This window comes from Haliaeetus leucocephalus, unplaced genomic scaffold (genome assembly GCF_000737465.1).
Source record: "Haliaeetus leucocephalus isolate CR32 unplaced genomic scaffold, Haliaeetus_leucocephalus-4.0 Scaffold751, whole genome shotgun sequence".
NCBI lineage: Eukaryota > Metazoa > Chordata > Aves > Accipitriformes > Accipitridae > Haliaeetus > Haliaeetus leucocephalus.
This window is the reverse complement of record NW_010973187.1, coordinates 4,273,468-4,297,164: the sequence shown is the minus strand read 5'-3', so window position 1 is coordinate 4,297,164 and position 23,697 is coordinate 4,273,468. Positions and strand designations below refer to the sequence as shown.

General features: G+C 36.1%; 1 protein-coding gene across 1 annotated transcript in view; it reads left to right on the top strand.

Moving 5' to 3' along the window:
* Window positions 1–1,054: 1,054 nt before the first annotated feature.
* The window catches only part of KIF21A (kinesin family member 21A), a 184,051-nt gene continuing 161,408 nt past the window's right edge, over window positions 1,055–23,697 (top strand). Inside the window, exons 1-12 of the mRNA XM_010581084.1 lie at window positions 1,055–1,062; window positions 2,243–2,465; window positions 3,828–4,010; window positions 7,224–7,373; window positions 8,065–8,199; window positions 11,362–11,529; window positions 12,996–13,111; window positions 16,620–16,815; window positions 17,642–17,831; window positions 18,551–18,614; window positions 19,378–19,581; window positions 23,019–23,057. Coding sequence (XP_010579386.1) covers window positions 1,055–1,062; window positions 2,243–2,465; window positions 3,828–4,010; window positions 7,224–7,373; window positions 8,065–8,199; window positions 11,362–11,529; window positions 12,996–13,111; window positions 16,620–16,815; window positions 17,642–17,831; window positions 18,551–18,614; window positions 19,378–19,581; window positions 23,019–23,057 — 1,676 coding nt within the window. The remainder of the gene's footprint in view (window positions 1,063–2,242; window positions 2,466–3,827; window positions 4,011–7,223; window positions 7,374–8,064; window positions 8,200–11,361; window positions 11,530–12,995; window positions 13,112–16,619; window positions 16,816–17,641; window positions 17,832–18,550; window positions 18,615–19,377; window positions 19,582–23,018; window positions 23,058–23,697) is intronic.

Here is a 23,697-nt window from a genome sequence, read left to right as displayed (position 1 = left end):
AGAAATAAAAGCTATTTTATTATAAAGTGTTCATTAGTCTAGAACAAAGTAACTTTATTACAAGCTTTGGTACGTGTTCATCAGGTTTTTTGTTTAGTGAACACAGGTGCTAGTGGATGAAATTATTAGTGAAGGAGCTGTGCAACTCCTAAATTGTTTTTAGCATTCTTACTTCATTTAAGGGAAAAAAAACCTTATGATAATGATTATGTCATTAGAGAGAAAATCTGTGGCCTGCATTACACACTCCATGTTGTTAAGTGCAAATACTGTTTATAGAATATTTGTGCCTATTTACGCATTGTATAATGGTTCCTTTAAACAAACCTTTGAAAAATATCATTAAATTTCCACTCCACACTAGAGGGTATGCTGACAAGGGAGGTACCTCCTGATCATTAATGAATTTTCCGTGAAGGAATTGGTGTGCAGAAAACTTTACAAATAAATTATGGTTATTCTCTAGTGTCATACAGTGGGTTATAATGAAACCTTTAGAATAAAAATTCTGAAAAATGCTCCTGATAGTGATGTACGTCCCTGGGTGAAAAACTTGTAATCTGCAACAAAAAGATACATCATACTCTGTGTGACTTTTTTTAAACAGGATATTTCTAACTTGAACTAAAGTATATGTGTGCTGATATAATTTGAATTAGTCTGCAGCAGTCCACTCAGAATTGATGGAGATTAGCTCTCTCTGCATCAGCAAGCATTGGCATGGTCGAAGTAGATCAGTAGGTAGTAGCTTTGGGTCCTTATGTTTCCATTAGTTTTTGGAACAAGTTTCATGTGTTTGGAGTGGAGCGTTTTGGCTTAGTTTCCTCTGGAAGGGGTATAATTTGTACACACTGAAACTCATCTGTAATCCAAACCAACATGTGGTAAGTGAAGGTGTTGGGGGAATTTGCTTCAAGACAGCACGGCTACTCCAAACCAAATGCTAATGTAGATATGGCCCTTAAAACATGGAATATGAAATGAATATGTGCCTTTAAAGTATACTCTGTATATACAGATCTTCAACTTTGACATTGTGTAACTGAAAATAGCCATGCCGAGGTAAATATAGTTACTTGAAATTTGATATAAATGGAGAATCTATATTAAATACTCCATGATTTTGTTTGTAGGTAGCTGTACTTCTGACATTTTATCACCCTTATATAGCCTTATTTGTCCCCTGTCTTTTAAGCAGCACACTTTTTTTTTTTTTTTAAAGTTGGTGCTGCTTTGACATCTTGGAAACACTTAAAAAAAAAAAAAGTAATTTTGTAAACATTATTAATTACAGCTAGAATAATATGTTATGTTGGCCAAAATTTTTCTTCCTGTTAGTTAGCCATTAAACCAACTGAATCACAAACTTCCACAATCTTCTTTAGTCATGGAGATAATACATGAATTCAATTTTGACAAGACTGCAAGAGTATTAAGAATGCAGAGGAATTAATAAAATGATAGAGTATAAGATGTCTGAGATGGCTGTGTTCTACAGAGTAGTTTGTCAGGAACTGAACAAACAGAAATAGAAGCTGGAATTTGTCTTAAGTGAGGAAATAATGAAGAATGAGACACTCTTACCTTTAGAACTTGTTAGAAATTGTTCGGTTTTTTTCCCCCCTGAAGGTATGCTTCTTCACTGAAACCAAATATTTCACAGAAGTGTTCTGGCTGTGACAAAGCTCCTTTCCTGTCAAAGGAAAGGAAGAACTGTGAGCCTTCTCCTTCCTCTCATAGCAAGGAGGCTTTCATTTAGATGATATGTAGGCTTTGGGGGTCTTTGCTCCAAAATTACTAATTAAACTATCCTGCATTTTTTTTCATATTTGTTGTTATTTAAAAAAAATCAACAAAAAATTTTTTTACAGTGAAAGCATGAAGGAATCTGATAAAACTGGAAAGCTTGATTTCAAAGTCTGAAATGGATTGTGCAAATTAATCTTTGGTAATGCAAGGTATACATACAGAAACATTCAGATTTCTAGGCAGGTTGTCAGCTTGAATTTGGTAGGTGAACCTTCACGGAAGACGATGTCATTTGCATTAACAGTTGTATGAGTACAGTTCTGATACAGTCAGTAGTGTGGCTCAGACAGCTGGAAGCTTCCTGGCTTGATGAAAAATTCTCATTTTTCAGTCAGTAAAGAATTCTTTTCATATTTCTTATTTATATTGTTTGTATACTCCTCTTTCTGATGATGAGAATTCCTAATAGTTCTTTTTGTCTCTTCCAAAACAGAATTAGACCACAGCTAGCCAAAGAGAAGATTGAAGGATGCCATATTTGTACATCTGTCACACCTGGTGAACCTCAAGTGTTCTTGGGAAAAGATAAGGCCTTCACTTTTGATTATGTCTTTAACATTGACTCGCAGCAAGAAGAAATCTATATACAGTGTATAGAAAAACTAATTGAAGGTTGCTTTGAAGGCTACAATGCCACTGTTTTTGCTTATGGCCAAGTAAGCTTTACAATTTTATTTTAAAGTATTTTTTTTGGAACAAAGAGTTTTCTGTAACTGATCTTTCTCGTAAATTTTGGAATGCATGAACCTGTTTTTTTTTAGTGTCTTGGTTTTATTTTAAATGAGGTATCCTGTAGGAGGCTGTTTAGGAGTTTGTGTAGATTCTGTGCAGAATGGCAATTGAAACACAGGAAAAAAAATATTAAATATATAGGCAGTAGGTCTGAAGTAATAGTAATGCTGGAAATAACATGAGTCCATATAATTCCTGAATTCACCCCAATGCAGCAATACAAATTAGTGACTTAATCAGTTGATATATAGATAGAGGTTGTACTGAGGTTCTTTTCTGAGCAATTATCCATCTCTCTGCATTTTCAGATGCTTTTGGGAAGAGGAGCTTTTTTTAAAATAGATCTTAGGGAACTTCAGGCCACAATGTTTTGGTTTTGTGGTTTTTTTTTTTTTTTTTTTTTTTTTTGGGCAAAATGTAGAGATCAGATTCTAAAGTTGGAGAACTTTTCATAGACAACACAACCTCTCACTACACTGGGCACACATTTTACTGCTAAAAGCTGAAATATCATTGACCACAGTGTAGTGAATGTGTTACTGTCTTCTGAATACTCCTTTAGGAACTGATTGCATAAAATTTGGTCTTGGATGCTGAATTTCACCACTGTTAAATGTCGTATCTCAAGTCGGCTAGGTGAAATCTAGTCCTAGTGAAACAAAGCAGTTTGCAGATCCAGTTTAGTAGATTATGTTTAGCTGTGTGGTACTATCTTTGTCTTAGACTTGACCCACTAATTAAGTAAAACCACAACACTACCTTGTCTTCTATGGGACTTCACATTTAATTAAGCTATTTACCTAGTGAAGGTACAGCTTGTATTCTTCAGTGCTGTCTATAAATTAAGAACAATGGTAATATTCTCCCTGAGATATTCAGATGTCATAATTAAGGGAGTCACTTAATCTACTTCAGTAAAGAATTGCAAATGCTGCTTCTACCTCCAAAATACATGCTTTGATTAACAGTCTCAGTTGAAAACATGAACTGTTCTTTTGACCTCAGAGATGATAGCTCAAGGCTGATGTAAGCAGCTTAGAGGAAGCTTGTAGGGGAAAGGTTATGAACTGGTCCCTGCCTTCTTGTATGTGATTTGTGGATAAACAGTTTGTCCAACTACTGTTTATCCATTTTTCAAAATGGCCTGTTACTGTGCATGTTAATATTGTAAAGACAAGAAACTGACTTAGTAGTCACTATCTAGCACTAGTGTTCACAAACTGCATTTGCCTGTGATGACTCAGTACTATTAACAAGTTCTAGTGACTACTCCTTTTTCAATTTAGACAGGTGCTGGCAAAACATACACCATGGGCACTGGATTTGATGTCAACATAACAGAAGAGGAACAAGGCATTATATCGCGTGCTGTTAAGCATCTTTTCAGATGTATTGAAGAAAAAAAACAAGCTGCTATTAAACAAGGACTTCCACCTCCAGATTTTAAAGTGAATGCACAGTTCTTAGAGGTAAATATGATCTGTGTTTGTGTGTGTGCTTCATGTATTTTTTTTAGAAAGAAAATAAAACATTTTTTTCTGGTTGTTACTTTTATGTTCTTTTCTCATGAGATGTTTTGAATTAATCTTCAAGATTTCAAAAGGAAATTTTATGGAATTTGCTTCAGATTTCCAAGTTATGAAAAAGACCCTTTTTATCTTATTCCAATTATTTTAGTAGTTTCCTTTACAGCATTATTTTGAAATGTAGAAATAGTTATATTAGTCATCATTTATCCTTCTCTGCAACACACATTTCTTTGTCAGCCTGTTGCTCTTGCCTGTTTGTAATTCTTTACAAAACCTTAAAGCAAGAAACTGTTAAAAAAAAATCAATTGTACTTTGTGCTTTTGAATAGTGACCATGCTTTGCCTGCTTTTGTCAGTTTGCCATAGGTTTCTTATCTGTTCAGGAGACTTGTTATATTCCTTTCACCAAAGAAGAAACCTAGCATAAAAATACTTCTCTTTGTGATACCCATTGGTTTAGGATTAGGCTTCTGTGTCACTGTTCTGTCTTTCATTAGACCCAGAGAAAACCTGGGTCAGTGCTCTTAAAAAACTGTTCCCTTTGTGTTTTCTTGTAGACATAGCTACTGGTAAGAGAGGCCATAATACCTGTGATCTTTCTGATCTGCAGCAGCTGTTGGTTCAAGTCTTGCAGCTTTTATGCTGGGTCTCCTGCCCATGGAACAATTTTTTAAATTGATTGACTTGGGCGTAACATATTTACATCTACTACCAAGCTGCAAAATCTGATACTTTAAGCACACAGAGAGGAAGAATCAATTTAAGGAAGAGCAGGTGTAAATGTGTATTACTTAGTTCAGTATTTGCAACTTTATCTACTTCATGGGGGAAAAAACCCACTTTTATATTACCCAAGAGAAAAGCTGTTGGTTTTATTACTGCTGAAGTAAACGAGGTCCTTTAGTCATAAGTTCCTACAATTGTTTTAAAGATTAACAAGCTGGCATTAGTTTTGCACTAGTATAGGTTTTTTACTTTAAGCAGAACTTTTTGTCGCTCTGGCTAATGTTTGCCTAGAGACAGACTAGGCTTGAGCATGGGCCGTGGGAATGCTGTACTATTCTCTTCTCTCTGAACACTGGGGAGCTGCAGCTTCATTTCTGCGTAGGCAGCTGTGACAGCAAGTAGCATAAGGAGTAGTAACCAGTGTAGTTTCTGAATTCCTTGTGTTTTTTGATATAATGTTACAAATGTAACTGTGATTAGTTCCAAAATACAGAGCAGTAGTTGAATGTTACAGTTAAAATGGTATGCGGAATTGCAGCCATTACAACACATTTCAGATGAAATGTACATACTAAAGCCTGCCTTGTTTATCTAATTTAGGAAAAGGTTAAATGATGAATGTAATAGTTTCACCATTAACAAAATGTCACTTTTTTGGTAGATTTTGTTTTTATTTTTATTGTACCGAGGCTAAATTGGAGCTTTCCCAGAAAGAGCTTTTTCTTATTAGTTACCTATTATAAAGTACTCTTGTATCAGAAAGTATTGTCTTCCTCCCATCCTATCTACCATTAGAGCTGGATTACATAGACAACAATTTAGTCATTGAACAAGTTGAAGCAAGGTTTTATTTTGGAATAACTTTGAATTCCAACAGCTGGATAACTATTTGGAACAGTGACTTTGCTACTTTATTGCTTTTGTTTAGTTTGCTGCAGTCTGTGTCTCTTAACTCCTTGCTTTCCTGCTAGCTTTTCCAAAAGATAGGCATATGCAGTTCCAAGCAATTGTAGGTGCATTATCAGGATCCTCTCTAAATTGTGGCATTAGTTTGTCTGTGCTTAGCAAGGTAAATCATTAGTAAGAAGGCTCCAACTTAGAGCGTTTATGCCTAATAATTACATATAATTCCTTTTAAATGTGTACAGAATTGAAAGCATCACATTCACAAATGCTGAGCCTTTTCTTCTCAGGGATGGATTTCCTCTTGTGAGAGGAGAAGGCCTCTTGCTTTCAATGTACGTGAAAGTACATTGGGCGAATACAGATCTGTTGCAGTGGTTCTTTGGCTTTTACCTAGGGACTTTGATCAGGGATTTAATCAGTCTGGCCTAAGCTCTGCTGAAGTGAATTGATATAATGAAATTAAAGACACTGTACCTATTCCAGTCTACATCAGCAGAGACCTGAGACAGTGGCATGCTGCTTTTTTTTGTGTTTTTTTTTCTTCTTTTTTTTCTGATGTTTGCCCTGATGTCTTCAATTGGATCTAAACACCTTTCCTAAAACTCAGAACATTCTTATGAAATGATAATCCATCTCCTCTAACACTGATAACTGCATAGTAATTTCTGGTGTCTTTCCTGGTTCTGATATGATTTGCTGACCTAAAAGTCTGATATGCGTAATGCTACTGAGTTGAAAGACCACTAAATGTACATGTACTTATCTTCAGGAGACCCAGTGAAACAGGCAGTGAACATTAAGCAGCCTGAAACATGTAATAAATAGTTGCTGTTGCTCATACAGCAGTGCCTGAAAGTTGTAACTAAATCTGGGGCACCGAAGTATAGGTATTGTATGGAGGAAAGTACAAAAGCCCTGCTCAAGAAACCATGCCGTAGTATTTTTGGCCCGCTGGTTGGTGTCTTTAATAAGCAACTTGCACAAAAACTATTATGTTAAGTTCCTTCCAGTTTATCTAAATTAGAGAGAGACATAGAATTATTAAGGTGCAGGAGAGAAGATGAGAAAAGGTGTGATGGCAGGGAGAGCAAGTGGAGTGAGTTTGAAGTGTTTGGAGGAGGGTGCAGCCAAACGAATCAACAGAACAAAAGAAAAGCCCAAGGTCAAACCTGAAGGCAGCAGGTACCTGCCACAGAAACCACTGCCACTGTTCTGCTGGCATCGAGTGCCTCCCCTTCCCTGGTTCCACCAAAGAATCTTCTCCCAGATCTGACCATGTGGAGGAAATTACTGCTTCCTTGGGTGGCATAATAGTAAGGTGTGCAGGTGACTTAATTTGCAGCTGGTCTATCTATCACCCTATTGTCCCTGTAAGTTTGGATGTTTCACAGCGTCCTTTTTTGAGTTTTGGCTTTTGGATTTTTAGAACTTTCTGTATGTGCCATGCACAGATTTGTTAGTCTTTGGAGGAATTACTTCCTAAAGTAATACATGGCTTTTTGCCTTTTTTTTTCTCCTCAGCTTTACAATGAAGAAATTCTTGATCTGTTTGATACCACACGTGATATTGATGCAAAGAATAAAAAATCAAATATTAAAATACATGAAGATTCAGCGGGAGGAATTTATACAGTGGGTGTTACAACCCGAACTGTGAATGGAGAATCGGAGGTGATAAATGAAAATAAATTACTCTGCAGCTTACCAAGTACATTCTAAAAATGTTGTATGTTTTGATAAGCAGTTAAAAATAGAGGCTATGCTTGCTAACATCTGCATCTTGAACAGTTTAGGTGTAAAATTTAGCTGAAATTTTTATTTTCTTTAGTTTCCGTAGCCTTAAATCTGATAAATGTTTGATATTAAGTGCATATCACTTTCACTTAATGCTAGAAACAGACTTTTGCTAATAATATGGTTCTGCTGGGAGAGAAAGTTTTGGTATGTGTGTAAATCTGATCTCCCAAATCTTATATACGTTATTTTTCCTGTGACAGGAGATTTTTGCCTGATGACTGATGTGAGGTAAACTGCTGTTCATGTGCATTGCAAATCTGAATACAAATGTTATTGTACTGTATGTTTTTGTACAAAAAGTACAAAAATCGTACATTTTGGCCACAGGTGAATGGAAGGAGTATTGCTATGTTACTACAAGGGGACAGAGGGGTACAAAGATTTAAGTGTTTTCTTTCAGAAACCAAAAAATACTTTTCTTATTTAAGAATCTTTGTGCTTCTTGGCATATAGGAACTGAAATTGTAGCAAAGAGAAAAAGCTTATTTATATCCAAAACAGCATTATAGGAACACTTTTTATTTAAACTGCAAGCAATGCAATGTACTTCTTGTCTGTTTTCTAGATGATGCAGTGCTTGAAGCTGGGGGCTTTGTCTCGAACCACTGCCAGCACTCAGATGAATGTTCAGAGCTCACGGTCACATGCTATCTTTACTATCCACTTATGTCAAACCAGAGTCTGTCCTGCATTTAACACTGTATGTATCTTTGCTGTTATTAAACTTCACTTTAGTAACCATTTTTCAAAATGTGAATGTGAATGTTTTGGCAGCCACTGCTATTTGAATTGCACTTAGTAAAGATGCTACAATCATCATGCTTGGTGAATTTGTTAAGTATTACAATAATTTGATTTAATCTGTGCATATGTAACCATCCTCTAGCCAGAGGCAACCATAAACTGCAGTCTCTTACATGAACCTGCCCATTCTCCTCTAGCATTTTTTTTCAGTATTTCGTTGCAACATACACAAGTAAGAAAGTTAAAATGTAATTTGTCTTTAATTGGGAAAGTGTTTTTAAGTGTCTTAGTAGTTAGTGGGTTTAAGCTTGCAGTCAGCTAAGTGAAAATGCTTGGATATTTCAGATTAAGTGTTGATATCCAACAAGGAGCAAGTAGAAAAGCATTTCATTCTGAGGCTTAGTGGTTTTATTTCAAACAGATATATATTTGGGGTTCAGATGTTTTGTTAAGTCTAAGCACTTAACCTGAAATTTGAACTATGAAAACTATGAATGTACACGGAGCTGTTCCGTAGATTCTTCATGTGAATGTCCAGTTGTTAGTTGCTGTTGGTGAGTCTTGTAAAGAGGAGAGTTCTGAATAAATCCACATTACTGAAAACTACAGTAGCTTCAGGGGGACTTAATTTGATTATTCTAAAGGTATCAAAATTTTAAAATGTTTTAGTGAACTCTTAAGTATCTGGCTAGCATTTTACACAGATATCATGTTTTTAAGCATGTGGAACAGTGGATTGGATTTGTAGTGGTTTTTTTGCTTTTTTTTTTTTTAACACTCAAATAATCATTTGCAGGCAAATGAGGGTCAGTCCCTGGTCCTTTGTGGTATGTAGACCTGCTTTATACACCTGTTAAAAACACTTCTTCCTGCTTTTCATGCTGAAACTGTGGATCTGGTGGTGCGGGCAGCTGTCTGTCTTCTCACTTGGGAGGGGCTGGCACCGTGCTTGGAGCCCAGATAGGGTACCTCGGTCACTGTGTGGTGACACTGTCTGCTCGGGGGTTTTGTTGAAAACTGTCCGTGTAGCTGGGGTGTGAGAACTCATCTGGGAGCCTCGTTTCCCACAGTCAATCCACCTGCACTGGTGCACTTGCAGTCTTCCCCACCAGCTGAGCTGCCCACAGGACTCTTGCCTGGGTCTGCCTGGTTTTTAACAGAGGCTTGTGTTAGAAGAATAGGTGGCTGCCTTCTGCCTAATGTCAAACTGTGTTTTGTTTCTTCTTTTTTGGGAGATATGAGCAAGATAATTTGACCGTCTAGAGCAGGGCATTGCTAGATCCTTCATCTGTGGAGACGGCACCCTCTTCTTGCCCTGTGGTGTTTAGGAGAGTAGGGTTTAGACCTGATGTTGGCCTCTGAATGCTCCTGGCATATAAATTAATATGAACTATTATTGGGTGGCCAGGATAGGTGCAGCTCAAGTTTCTGCAGACAACAGTTTTGGGAGACCTTTGTTACTAGGGCAACACAGTTTCTTTTCCTTGAATGACGGCGTTGGCTGTGTCCCCTCTGCGTGCGGTCCCCGGTGCCCAGTGTGGGCAGGCAGCCAGGGCTGCAGTGCACAGATGCGCTACTCCTCATGCTGTGTTCACACCATCCATGCTCCTCAGAAGTTTCTGGATGTACCTTTGACTTATTAAATAAGCGAGAGTGAAAGGATGCATTAATCATTACTGTGAGGGCTGGGAAAGAGTGTGCAGTCCACAGCAGTGTAAATGTCAAAATATCAGAAATGGTGATTTCCAGTCTTGTGGAAGTGGCACAATTCCTGTTCTCTCCTGAAACTGCTACAAAAGGAGATTATTTAAGAAGCATGAAACATTTAACTGCCGTGAGAATGGTTTAGTCTGCAGACACATGCATTACCCCTTGCAGTAGTGAAGGGAGCTGTGGGCTAGCTGACCAAGGGCATGAAGATCATTGCCACAGAATACCTGAGGGTCTGTTTGTTTGGTTTTTTTTTTGTTTGTTTTTGTTTTTTTAAGAAAAACTAGAACAATCTATGCTTTCTGTAATAGAAATTCCTAATAAAGCCTGTATATTGGGCTGTGTGAATATGTTATAAATCCTGTATACACTCAGTATATGCCTGAAGCTGCCATGACAAGTAGGTAGAAATTGCCCTGCAATGAGTATCTTACCAGGAAGGTCAAGAAGTGAGCAATCTAAAGATTTTTCTCACTCAGTGTTGCTTTCCTGACAAGTCTTAACTACACTTAGAATAAAAGAAAACTCCACAGTATATGGTACAGCTATACTAATTGACAGCAGAAACTCAGGATTATCTAATGAAAAAGGATAATTTTGCTGCTGTGCTTTGGGACATGAAGTGGAAAGAGGCTGAGGCTATGGTACCAGCCCGTAGTGCAGTGTGTTCCTGGGCAGATTCCCTGCACTGACAGAGGCATGAGTCAAGTGCCAGTCATTACAGCTTACTTGGGTGAGGGGGGGTGGAGAAAGGAACCTCTTCTTTCTCCCTCATTTCCTCTGCTGTCCTTATTTTCTGGTCAAGTCAGAAGTGCTGGTGGAATACTGGCTGCTAGGAAAACTGGCTTAAAAAAATAATTCCTAAAATACAGGTGAAGAATCATGCCACAGGGAAGCTGATGATGGGGATTAGAAAGGTATAAAATCAAAATATCTTTGAGTTATTTGGCAGGTTTATGAGCTAAGGGGGTCTGGTAATTTTGGGGGGTAATAATATAATTAGTTTTTTTTTTTTTTTTTTAAATAAATTTCCTTCGACAATTGATTTAAGACTTGCGTTCCAGGAGAAGTACAAATCTTTTTGCCCACCTTGCTGAAGACTTGTATGTTTTAATATATGTATCCCCCCATTCCTCCAACAAAAAACAATTGTAGCTCATACTTAAAGTAATTGGTATTCACGTGGATCTAGAGCTGGGTCTTCAAGAATGATATGTTAGTACCTGTGGTTAAAATGGAGATAGTTTTTTGAGAGATACTGTTGTAGTTGTAAGAGAATGAGTAAATATGGAAGGAATTGGGCATGACAAATAGGTAGTCTTGTAAATAATTGTTGATTAAACTTTGCAGTAGACAAATGTTAATGTGAAAGGTCTTACCAAGCTTTATGGGTTGTTCTTAATTACAGGATAATGCCACTGATAACAGGATAATATCTGAATCTTCTGAGATGAATGAATTTGAAACTCTTACTGCCAAGTTCCATTTTGTTGATCTAGCAGGATCAGAAAGGTTAAAGCGAACAGGAGCTACAGGAGAAAGGGCAAAAGAAGGCATTTCCATCAACTGTGGACTAGTAAGACTATACAACTTGTTTCCATAGGCTGTTGGTACCACCATCTTCTCTTCCTTTTTGGATCACTTGTTTTCAGTAATCCGTAAAGTAGAAACGCATTGTGTGCAGAATGAGGACTGTAGCATGAGATGTTAACAGTATATATTGATTCTTACTGGGTTCTGGCTTGCTAGTATTTTCTTGGTTGGACTAGACCCTAGCTAGCAAATTACAGTACTTAAAACTGTTGTGAAACATAGTTAGTTACTCTAACTTTTAAAATGTATTGTAGAGTTCCTTCCACTTTTTTTATTTTTATTTTTTTATTCTGTAAAGACCCAAACAATTGGAGACTATTACAAGCAGTTTGCAAGGAGTACAGGCATGTAAAATATGGACAATTATTAAGCTTAATTGATCAATAAATGCTGGTTCTTTGTTATAATTATGACACATAATGTAAACCAACCCTGTAGTTATTGTGGTTATATTATATGGAAGAGAAAGATAATTCAGTTCAATTTCATCATTGATATAAGCACATATAAAGCCAACAGAAATTTGGGGGTTTAGGTGACATAGATGTATCCCTAACAAATAGGATACAGAATGTGCGAAGGTGAAAATCAGTGTGATAAAAGTAATATTTTATGTGATCACGAAACTTTCATTTACAGTGAATTCCAGACCTCAGCTTTGAGAAACAGATTGAAAGTGATTTAAACACTTCAAAGCAGTCACAGAATGTGGTGTATATACAATTCTTCAACTGCTGGATGCAGTAAGACCATTTTCAAGACTAAGAACTGACTCTACAGGGTGCCATCTAGAGGAATGTTCTTTAATTTGGCATATGATTGAAGTATGTGCAGTTGCACATTAAAAATAATTTTACAGCCAAATGTTAGGTTGTTTATAAACATGCATTAGACCCGTTTAGCAACAAAAGAGGATAGCTATGGACTACATAATTTCAAGCCTTAAATGCTTAAATACTCATCATACATTCTTTATTTCATATCTGTAGAGGTAATAAATTCTGGGTTTTTTAATATTAATGCCCCATATTTTATTCTAAATCTAGCATAAAGCACACTGATAAAATTATTTTTAAAAAGAATATAGCTACTGCTAGAAATAGAGATCACCTTTAATAATCATAGAAAGTAAATGTTTGTTACATGAAGTAGTTCTAACTTTAGTTTGCGACTGCCATGAGATACCAATAGACAATGCATGCAAATTGTGCTAAGCACTTAGCACTTGCAGATACCAGACTGCAAGTCATCTGCTTCACTGTTGATAGCACGAAAGTTTATAGATGTCTACTGTAAAATGTAAAAATCCTCAGAAATATTTTTTATCTTAACTTTCATGAGTGTATTCATTTTTTTACAATATTGAGACCCCAGTTTATAGCTGTTTTAAAGTAAAACTACTCAAGAACTGATTTTAACTTGTGCATTACATGATTTGGTGTTTTATAGCTGGCACTTGGTAATGTAATAAGTGCACTGGGAGATAAAAGTAAGAAGGCAACTCATGTACCATACAGAGATTCAAAGCTTACAAGGCTACTTCAAGACTCTCTTGGGGGAAACAGGTATGAAAACTAGAACACTTTCTGTATTTCATTGTGAATGAGCATGAATGAGTACATAATCCTCAGAAAGTAAAATAAACATTAAACAATGGATAAAAATAGCCACTCTTTTTGTTGGAGGGAGGTTCTGAAGTTAAATTACTGTCATGATAGAAAACACTGGCAATGCAGGGAAAAGATTTTAAAGAGCATTTTTGCACTGTTGTTTTCAGTACAGCTAGCATAGCTTTATTAGACATAAGGCTTCAAGTTACTTAGAAGTTACCATTTCCAGGACAAGTCCTTTCCATGAAGACATCTTTAGATTGTAGATAGCATAAACGGTAAGCTTTGTTATTGTGTTATAGCCTTATTAACTACAGTATATTTTAAAGCTGTGATGAATTTCGCCTTCAGAGGTTTTTTTTGTTACTTTAATGGCACTTAATTATTGGCTCTGAGTGCCATGCACAGGAGATTGGAGTCAGTTTACCACAGGCACTGCCATCTTTTTGTAAAGGTTGTATACCTCAGGGTATAGTGCATCTGTCCAGTTATCTGATTACAGCCTAATAAAAACAAACTAGTGTATCACCAGAACTGTTTGTATGAACCTGTCCTGTATACCTACTGCACATACAAGAAAGAGAGGCTTTGGCCTCTGGAAGCTTTGTCTAAGCAAGCATTAACAAATTTATTAAAATAAAACAAATTTTGTATTTGTAACATTAACATGTACAAATACAAAAGGGACCGTAGTTGGATGTGTTTTAGCAAGGTAGTACTCTTATTGCTCTATTTAATCCAGTATGGCTGACTACTATTTTTAGGAGGGCAGGAAGCTTTCTGGGCATTTCACAAAAGAATAGGGAGAAGTGGAAGTCAACTCTTAAATCATTGCTCTCCTTTTCAGAGAGATAACTTCAGTAAGACCTTGCAGCACTGCAGTGTAAGGAAAAGCAAAGAGCTGGAAAAAACAAGTAAAATAAAGGCTAGAATTTTCGGAAGTGCTTAAGGGAGGAAGAAACTCAGGGATTATGAAAAAAAGAGCAGAAATTAAGAGCATAGCTCTTCTAAGCTCTTTCTGGAAATAACTACAAATAGCACTTTTTGACTAAATTTTATATCAAATACAGTAGCTAATGAACATTTTTTCAAACCACTTCTAAAATTGCACTGTTGTTGAAATTTTGACTCCAAAATGTTTTCCTGTTTTACAGCTTCACTGCTCCCCCTCCTGTTCTTCAGGAGAAATCGCATAGTATAGTGTACAATGGACAAATCACAAATGCTGTCCCAGAGCATTTTCAAGGATATTCAGATATATTTTTTTCTGTCTGTTTCTAACTGATGTTAAATTTGTGGACACCTATCACCACCTATTTTTGTTTATGTGATATACCTGCTGAGACATGTCAAATTAGCGGTTTGCTGTTAAGGAAGAGTTATACATATTAACACAATTTGAATAATTTCTTATCTATGCTTTGGCAACCAAAAAGTGTGGGAAAGCTGAATTTTAATAAATATGCAGTTTTTCTTCTGGGAAATCAGATTATTAGATTTCTGTTAGCCTGTTCCATAGCCTTCCAAATTCTACCCTTGGTATTACAGTCCATATTATTGTTTCTTTTTTGCAAATACTTAAAGATTTACTAGTAGTGATTCAGGTTAGATTGCAGTGAGTCCTGAGTCAATAATGATGAAAGCATTGTGTCACTGTACCATTTTCACCATAATCCTGATTTTAAATATAATGCTGTAACAGTTCTGAAGCAGCATTTAAATATTAATATTTCATGAATTATTCAAGTAAGAATATGGAGTATGGGTGTCTTTGGAAAGGACTTTTATAAAATATAATATGAAAAATGAGAACTTTTGTAACTTCTGGGGCAGGGGCAGCAGTTTAAAGAAGTGGTAAAATAAAGGGAGTAGAATAGTTTTTTTTTAAAAATAGTTCATTATACAATTCAGATAGGAAAGTGGAGTTCAAGTTGTTCAGTTTTCAAGACAGACACCTAGCAGAACCAGTCCTCTGAGGTTTAGAAAAATAATCACATTCTCAACTGAGAGCACAAGTAGTCCTGATGTCAGAATTAAAAATTTGTTCTTAATCGCACATAGTTTCATCTTGAGGACTAAGCTCAAGGGGAGAACTGACACAAAGGTACACAGGAGGTCTGAGAAACTGCTGAAACTGATTCTTTCTTGTATCCTCAGGCTAGTTACCCTTTCCAGTTTAGTTTATCGGTGTGTATGGTGAAGGTAATTGTTTGCTTCACAAAGGGTTGCAGGGATTAATTTGTTTGTCTCAGTCTGAAATTATAGAAAGTGAAGTTCAGAATCCAGTCTGCCTAATGCAGATATTGCTCATTGCCCTGGAGACAGTGTACTCTTCCTAGCGCAACCACCTAAGCTTTAACATACAACAGAGAGGCAAATTCCTCTAAAGCCTGGAGGGGAGTACTGGGTCCATCAAATGTAGATGTTTTCCTCTGTCTCTTGAGAATTTAGGCCATGTAGGCATCTTCAGAGGATGATCTACAGCTGGAACTCTGGTTCTGACCCCTCTAGGCTGTTCTCATCTGATGTGAAATGAGTGTACTCCAGGGAGCGAGGGAAGAGACCCCCATTCCTCCATCTGCCTATTGAATGATGAAAGCACTTGGTTGTCATGAAAATTTTTTTGCTGTTTTCTGCTTTTGTCCCGCTGGTTCTGTCTGCTCAGTCTTTCACTTGGAGCAGGGAGTATGTTCTCACCCTGCATGTCCTGTGATGGGATGGCTAGAGGGTGTTGTAGGAAGATGGTTGTTCATAACCCTCTTGGGCCTAGAGCTCAGATTCTGCTTTTTGTGGAAGTGCTCTAAGCAGTGGTGTTATGAAACATGGAATAAATACAATTATAGCCAGATGTACTAAGGGTAAGTACTAGCTTTTGTGCTTCTGTTGGAGAACAGGAGATAATTTGCAGTGGAAAATTCAGGCAGTTTGGATCTCGGTAGAACCCAAGGTAGATAATGGGTACCTTAGGGAGTGGTAGATAATAGGTACCTTAGGGAGTTTTGTGCATGCATGGACACCTCAGATGAGCATTCAGGCAACTTTCAGATTAAGTAGGTACACACCTCAGGAATTAGAGTAGGCAGTCCTGACAACTGTGTGATCCAAATCACTGTCTAGGACTTTAGGTTGATCTCAAGTTTCTAAGTCTCAGTTTGCGTATGGTTAAGCAAACTGAATTTGGTTGAAAAACATTTATAGGAACACCAATTAAATTGCTTTTATAATTTTACATGCAGAACAATTAATGATCCGGCATCTCCTATGCTATGCTAGGGAGATACAAGATGTAACAGTGCTGAACTTTGTGGTTGATAGTCTTCTACTGTGAGTTAGATCAAGGAATATTTTCACAAATGTTCTGAAGTCACTATTCTTGTTTCATCTTCTATCTGAAGACCTGTTAGCTTCTCTCTGTTCTTTTTGTTCTTGGTATGTAACACTGACCTATGTTTCTAACTTCCAGTCAAACGCTTATGATAGCATGCGTGAGCCCTTCAGATCGAGATTTCATGGAAACTTTGAACACATTAAAGTATGCCAATCGGGCCCGGAACATCAAGAACAAGGTGGTGGTTAATCAGGATAGGGCGAGTCAACAAATAAATGCTTTGCGCAGTGAGATTACACGGCTACAAATGGAACTCATGGAATACAAAACAGTAAGTTTATCCTCTTAGGATTTCTTCTGCTTTAAAATGCTTATAGTTCTATAGCTTTTTTTTCTGGTGGCTACTTCCACTTCATACACTAAAAAGATTTGAACAGCAACCCTAACTTAAACAACACTTCTAATTCCAGTGATTACCAGATGTTTTTAGAAAACTTAGATTGCATCCACAGAGAAAAGATACATCAATGAATGCCAATGATGTCAACAGATGCTGCATTGTGTTTGCTATTTGAAAGGCAAAAATTGACCTTGTCATGCTCAGCAATGAGGAATAATCACTTCTAAAGTAAAAATTACCACAGTTTAGATTGGCACATAAATGAATGTGTACAGTTACTGTGTATTGCTTTTAAAAACTTACTAGACAGGTAAAACAATTTGTCTTTAAAAAATACGTTTTAAATTATATAAGGCAGATACTAATACTACACAATGACCATTTCTTCCTGAAATTTAAAACTGATAATGTTTTCAGCAATAAATGTGGTTACCAGTGTTGTCCTCCTTTGTTTTCCTTGAGACGGTATCCTGATTTCATAAAGATTTGTCTTCTCATTTCTTAACCTTTTCAAGAACTTGTACTTCAGACTAAGATGGAATTACACAGGACCCAAATGCTAAGGTGTGGGCCAGACATCAATGTTTTGAAAACTATCTATTTATTGATTGTTTTAAACTTTTCAATAGAAGATTATCTTTTGCTATGAGTGTCTATTTCAGATTTCAAGTAATCTGTGGATTTCCTTTGTCAAGTTACAAATTTTTCACGTGTAGGTCAGCCTTTACTAGTAATAAAATATATTTACTTTCTTAAGGGTAAAAGGATTATAGATGAAGAAGGTGTTGAAAGCATTAATGACATGTTTCATGAAAATGCGATGCTGCAAACAGAAAACAACAATCTCCGTGTTAGAATTAAAGCAATGCAAGAGACTATTGATGCACTGAGAGCAAGAATAACGCAACTTATGAGTGATCAGGCCAACCAAGTGCTAGCCAGAGCAGGTATGCTGTGGGTGCGTTGTGTGTAAACTGGTTCATAAGTTCATAAACTTAAATCAGTTATGTTCTTGCTTCATGGATCCTTTGGAATGAAGCGATGCCTTTGTAACAATAATGTAGGACCTGCTTTGGCAGGGATAGGCCCCCATCTGATTCTTTCCTCTGTTTCTGGACACTTCTATTAGAAATAGTTTGGTACCCTGATTTGACCATTCATTTAGGACTATGAACAACATAAAATGTGAAATAATACCTTTGGATAGGAATTACTTGTATGCTTAGCTATACATGGACTTAAATATTTTGCTTTGGATGAGGACCTGGACACAGATGGGTGAATGTTGGCTTGCTTTTCACCTCATAGAATAATCAACCAATTCACTTACCATGACTGCATTGTTCTTTTTGTGCACTGTTTGTCAGGTTACATTTGATTTATGGTACATGCATTGTTAGAAGGTGCTAATATGGAAAACAAATAAAATAGAAAAAGTCACTTGACATAATTCTGATCATGTGACACAGAGGAACCTAACACTTAATGCAGCTTAAGGAGGAATTATATTTTACAAACCAGATAAGATCTAAACATGTAGCCCATATGATTTTGTCTCTTTGCTGGTACCTTGTACCTAGTAGCTGTATTCAGATATTTATACTGTTACCGTCCTTTCTCAATCTTTCTCTTCCCCCCACCCCCTCTTTCTCTCTGTCCTTCGAAGGAGAAGGAAATGAAGAAATTAGTAACATGATTCATAATTATATCAAGGAAATTGAAGATCTCAGGTATTTGCATAATATGTTGTTGAACTATTTTTATAAAAAAAAAAAATAAATACTGTAAGTGTTAGCAAGTAAATACTTCAGCTCTCCTATGTGGGGATTACTTCAGGACAGTGGTCCTTCAGCTTCTACGACCATCTGGTGTTGCTCTTGGCCACAGAAAATTAAAATATTAAAGATGAAGCTGATGATAGAGATGAAAGTAAGATGTTGCCTAAATAATGATGATAACTTGATATTGTTGCACAAAGGACAGCAAAACTTAGAACAGTTGTTTTATAAATTCATCACCTTCTGTATAAATGATAGTACTGAGAAATTACTTGTTATGATTTAGTGTTTAAAAAAACCATCTGCTTTCTCTTTAAATTAAAGAATTAAATATTTTATATATTTTTATTTCTCTATTTCTTGGAGGTGTATCATGAAAAAAAAAAAAAATTATCTGGCCTATTCCCAGTTAGTGTTAGAGATCTTGTGTAGCTTTCATGTAATATGTATATACACACAAGGTATGCACATATATATTTATACAGACATTTATATGTTTCTGTCTAGGGTATAAATTATATGCACAACATACACGAAGGTTGTGTAAAATGGTGTCATCAAGGGATTTGCTACATTTGTATTTTGTGAGACTTTACCTTAGTTTATAGTTTCTTTTTAAACTGAAGGTAATGCAGTGCAGTTACAGATGCTAGAGAGTATACATCTCGTGCATTAGCAATACTTGTGATTCATGCTCTAAAATTTTTTTTTTAAGAGCAAAATTATTAGAAAGTGAAGCAGTGAATGAAAATCTTCGACGCAACTTGTCAAGAGCTTCAGCAAGATCTACGTACTTTGGTGGACCATCAGCATTTTCTGCTTCTATGCTTTCTTCAGAGAAAGAGACAATGGAAATTCTAGATATAGCCAAGAAAGATCTAGAAAAGCTGAAAAAAAAAGAAAGGAAAAAGAAAAAGAGGTGTTGTATGAATTATAATGCTATTTGTTTTCTCTTTATTAGTAAAGAAGTGTATTTTTTTAACCACTGAGATTTTAAAATTAATTAATTGTTGCTGTGTGGGTTTGGATCCTGAACTGCTGTTCCTTTGAACCCTTTTACACATTGAAGTTATAGATGTTTTTCTTCTGCATCTTTTCTTCCAGTGAAGTATGCAGTATTTGTACAATGAATGTCTCTGTTGTAATGAATTTTTCTATATAATTATGCACAGTGGTAAAAGCACAGGTGCTTTCCATAAATTTTGATATCTAAAAAAAAATTTTTTTAAATGCTTTGAAATTCAACAGAAGTTTGCAAAACCAAAAATTATAAACTTTTTTCTACCGTACGTCAAAACTGAAACAGCTTTCTGAAGGAAAGATATTCTGAATAGCTGGGAATTCTTTGGTAGCTCTTGGAATGGCTTCTTTTGCTTTATCTTCTGCTTTTATAAATGTTTTTAATTTGAGGTTTCTTAATTCTCTGCAACATCATGCTTTGCTGTTTTTTGCTCTCCGACTTCTCATCTACTAAAATGCTCATAGACATTGATAAAAATGCCTGTTCAGACAGCAGTTAGTACAGCAAGGATCTGTTTGTGTACTCCGAAACTCTGATTCCGTTAGAGATTTTTCCCTTTTCCTTGAAATTTTCCACACTTCTAATCTATTACTCTTTCTACTAATGGCCCTTCAGACTTCTTCTACAAGTTAAGAGTAAAACCAAAACAGTATAAGCCTGAAATATAGTTGAAGTATAAAGTAGACTTGAGTTAGTGATGTCTGCAATTTGAGGTCCAATATCTAAATCCATTCACCAAGTCAATGTCTGATACTCGTGGAGAACACTCATTTTAATAACAACTAAATTCTTCCTTTGCATATCATTTTTAAGGAAACTCTTATACATTTATGGAGATTTTGATAGATTTTGTGTCTCATGTTTATAGGAACTTGAGGGCAGGGTGGAAGTGTTAAATGAAATCAGCAGAATGTTCTGGCGTCTCTTCAGCCAAATGCTTCAATATGTTCTTTAACTGTAAATGCAAGAACAGAAAGATTTGATTTTCTGTGTTTCGACACCTTTTAAAATCAAGCATGCGTTTAGATACATGTTTCGATAAAGCCCCAATTGTTAGTTTCAGGCCTGAGTATTAGGTAGCAGACAGGATTGTGACCAGAAAACAGATAAAGGTTACTAGATATATTGAATAATATCTCTTATTGTAAGAGATGATGACTTTAAAAAAACATTTGGAAGTTTTACCCTACATACAGTAGTAAGTAAAACAGATGGTTGTTCTTTTTGTGTTGGTTTTTTTTTCTGAAAGAAGCTTCTGCATCCAGTCACACTTGTTCACACCAGGACAATAATCTTGTGAATGGCCAAGTGGTCTGATCCAGAATTAGGGAATACTTCCTGTAAACTAATTTGAGATCAGTTTTCTATTCTAGCATTATAGAATTAGAGAACCATAGAAAAATTTAAGTTGGAAGAGACCTCTTGATGGTCCAGCCTCCATGTTAAAGCAGGTCTTCCATTCTATAGAATGGGATCATGCTCTTCAAAGTGCTGGTAAGGTTTGAATCTGTTTACTGGCCCATCTGCAGACTGCTTTGCAATAAATATTTATAAATTTCTGAAGTGCATATGTTAGGAGAGAAATTCCTTAGAAGCTAAGAAATGTTAGAATTTGAGGGATTATGCATATATATAGCCTGTCATACTTGTTACCTGTGGAGTGCTTCTATCTAATTAATGAAATGCAAAGCCTCTGTTCAGGATATATCGCTGTGGATTTTTATTCTACTGAAATTTCAGGAATTGGCAATGGGTATGCTAATGTATTGCAAAGGGACAATTTACCCTGCAGTTTGGAAGGGATTCTTTGCTCTACTTCTGTGTTCTACAGGCATTTAGCTGCTTTTACTGTACTATTTCTTTTTAGGGTTGCTGTTCTTTTAAAGTTGTCTAACTATCATTTTCCTGCTAAAATGGGATCAATAAGCCTAGTTACTAGTTCTGCCCCATCTGCTACATTTCTTGACCTGTTTGTTTCCTGGTTGTGGGTCAGTATGATGAAAGGGGCATAATTTTAAATATATGCCACTTAGCTAAATTGTTGTGAGCTAGCCTGAAGATCTAAGAGCCAGTTTCTGAATGAGCAGCAGGTATGTACTGCTATATATCTGTAGCCTTTAATAAGCATCTGTCATAAAGTTTATTGGAAACAGTTTACATGGCAGTAATGTTTTGGCTACTGAAATACTGACATGCTCGATTGGAGTGTCCCACAGTGTGACCTACTCACTGGAAGCCCCAGAGCAAACCTCCTACGTCCCTTTCAATCATTAGTGAGCCTTACATACCTGGTAACCTTTTTTGACTGTTGTCTTTTGACTTCCCTAACCTTTATTACTAAATTAGTGATAAAATTACATGGGCTTTAGCGTGTTAGCTCCTAGCTGATACTGAAGGAAGATGGCAGGCAGCATGAGGTGAAAAGGCAGCAAAAGCTCTTGCTCAAAACTTGCTCATAATGGGAACATGAGGAATTTCAGTAGTTGAAATTTAAGCTATCTCTACATATACATAAGTCATGCAGACATTTCTCTACTGATACATATACATTTGTTCAAGAGGAAAAAGTACAAGTAAAAATACTAACACTTTGTCCATCTCATTGCTTCTGATGCATATTTTTTGTTAATTTATTAAAAAATAACAAGCAATCATTGGCATGTACTTTTTGAATCCCAGAAAAATAAACTGTGGGTTTCTGCTTTTTATTTTAAAACAAACAACAAAACCGCAAACCAAAAAATAAATGCAATTTGAAGATTTTTAAGAATTATATTCAGAATATATGATTTAAAATATTAGTACTAAAAATTTTTCATTACTATTTTATATTACAATATGTTATCAGCATATATAAAACTAGTGCATTGGGTTCTTTCCTGATATATTCTTGAGGTTATATAACTTTGGTTCAATGGCAGTACTTCTTGCAATTTTTGGTATTTTACCTGCCAATTTTAAGTGGCAAAAGAGGAGAAAGCTTTTTCTAGAACTAAGAGATTTTTTGAATCCATATTAGAAATAATTCTCAAAGTGAAATACATTGTCTATATCTAAAACTTCTTCCTTAGTTTAACTTAAATTTACAATTGTTGACAGTGACAGATTAGTTAACCTACAAATGCTGCTTCTTTGTTTTCTATTTACTTTCCAACTGTGCAAAATGTATTGCCTTTTTACTACTTGTTGTGTCGTGATGGTATCTTTTAAAATTTCATTTTAAACTCCACAAGCTCATATATCATTTTTTTACCTTCTTATCACTTTTGCTTTTCACTGTCTGGTTTGTCCTTCATTGGCTTGGCCTTCCAATACTGTACCTCGTGCTTTTGAAGGCTACAGAAACTTGAGGAAAGCAGTCAAGAAGAAAGAAGGTTGGAATATTTCCCAGGTTTTTAATTACCTGTCATTTCAATTAACTGGTTGTCATACATGAAAACAAGTTGGGCAGATTCATAGGTACTTCAAGAGTAGTTCATTTGGCTCTTCAATATTCTTTCCTGTGTTTTGACTTTCAACAAGTGTTTTAACCGGAAGAAACCTCTGTTGTGGAATTGAGGTTGACTCAGATTGCACAGTGTTGAGCAGGCATTTGTGGGGAGGCGGTGACTATGGGAATTGCTGCAGAATTAAGTAGACTTCTTTCTTGCATGGCCTGTATGGAATGAAAGGCAGGAGGAAGGTGCAATAGCTTGTATGGTATGAAATGTATAGCAGGCAGTATACAACAATAATAATTTTGGCATGTGAGATCAAGAAGGTCTTGGACCTTCACACCCCAGTTAAGTCTGCTGCATTTATTTTTGAAAGCATGTGACTGAAGCCTTGACCATTCCTTCTGTTCAGTTTCAGCCAAAGCAGTAGATTAAGTAGCTGGTCATAGAGAGCAGTTAAGTTGAGGCCTTAAAGAGAGAAATATACTGTCATTAAAAATGAAAGTAAAAGAGCTTTTATTTTTCAGCTGTCTACTTTGATCCAATCCCCCCCCCCCCCCAATTCATCGCGAGCGTGGGA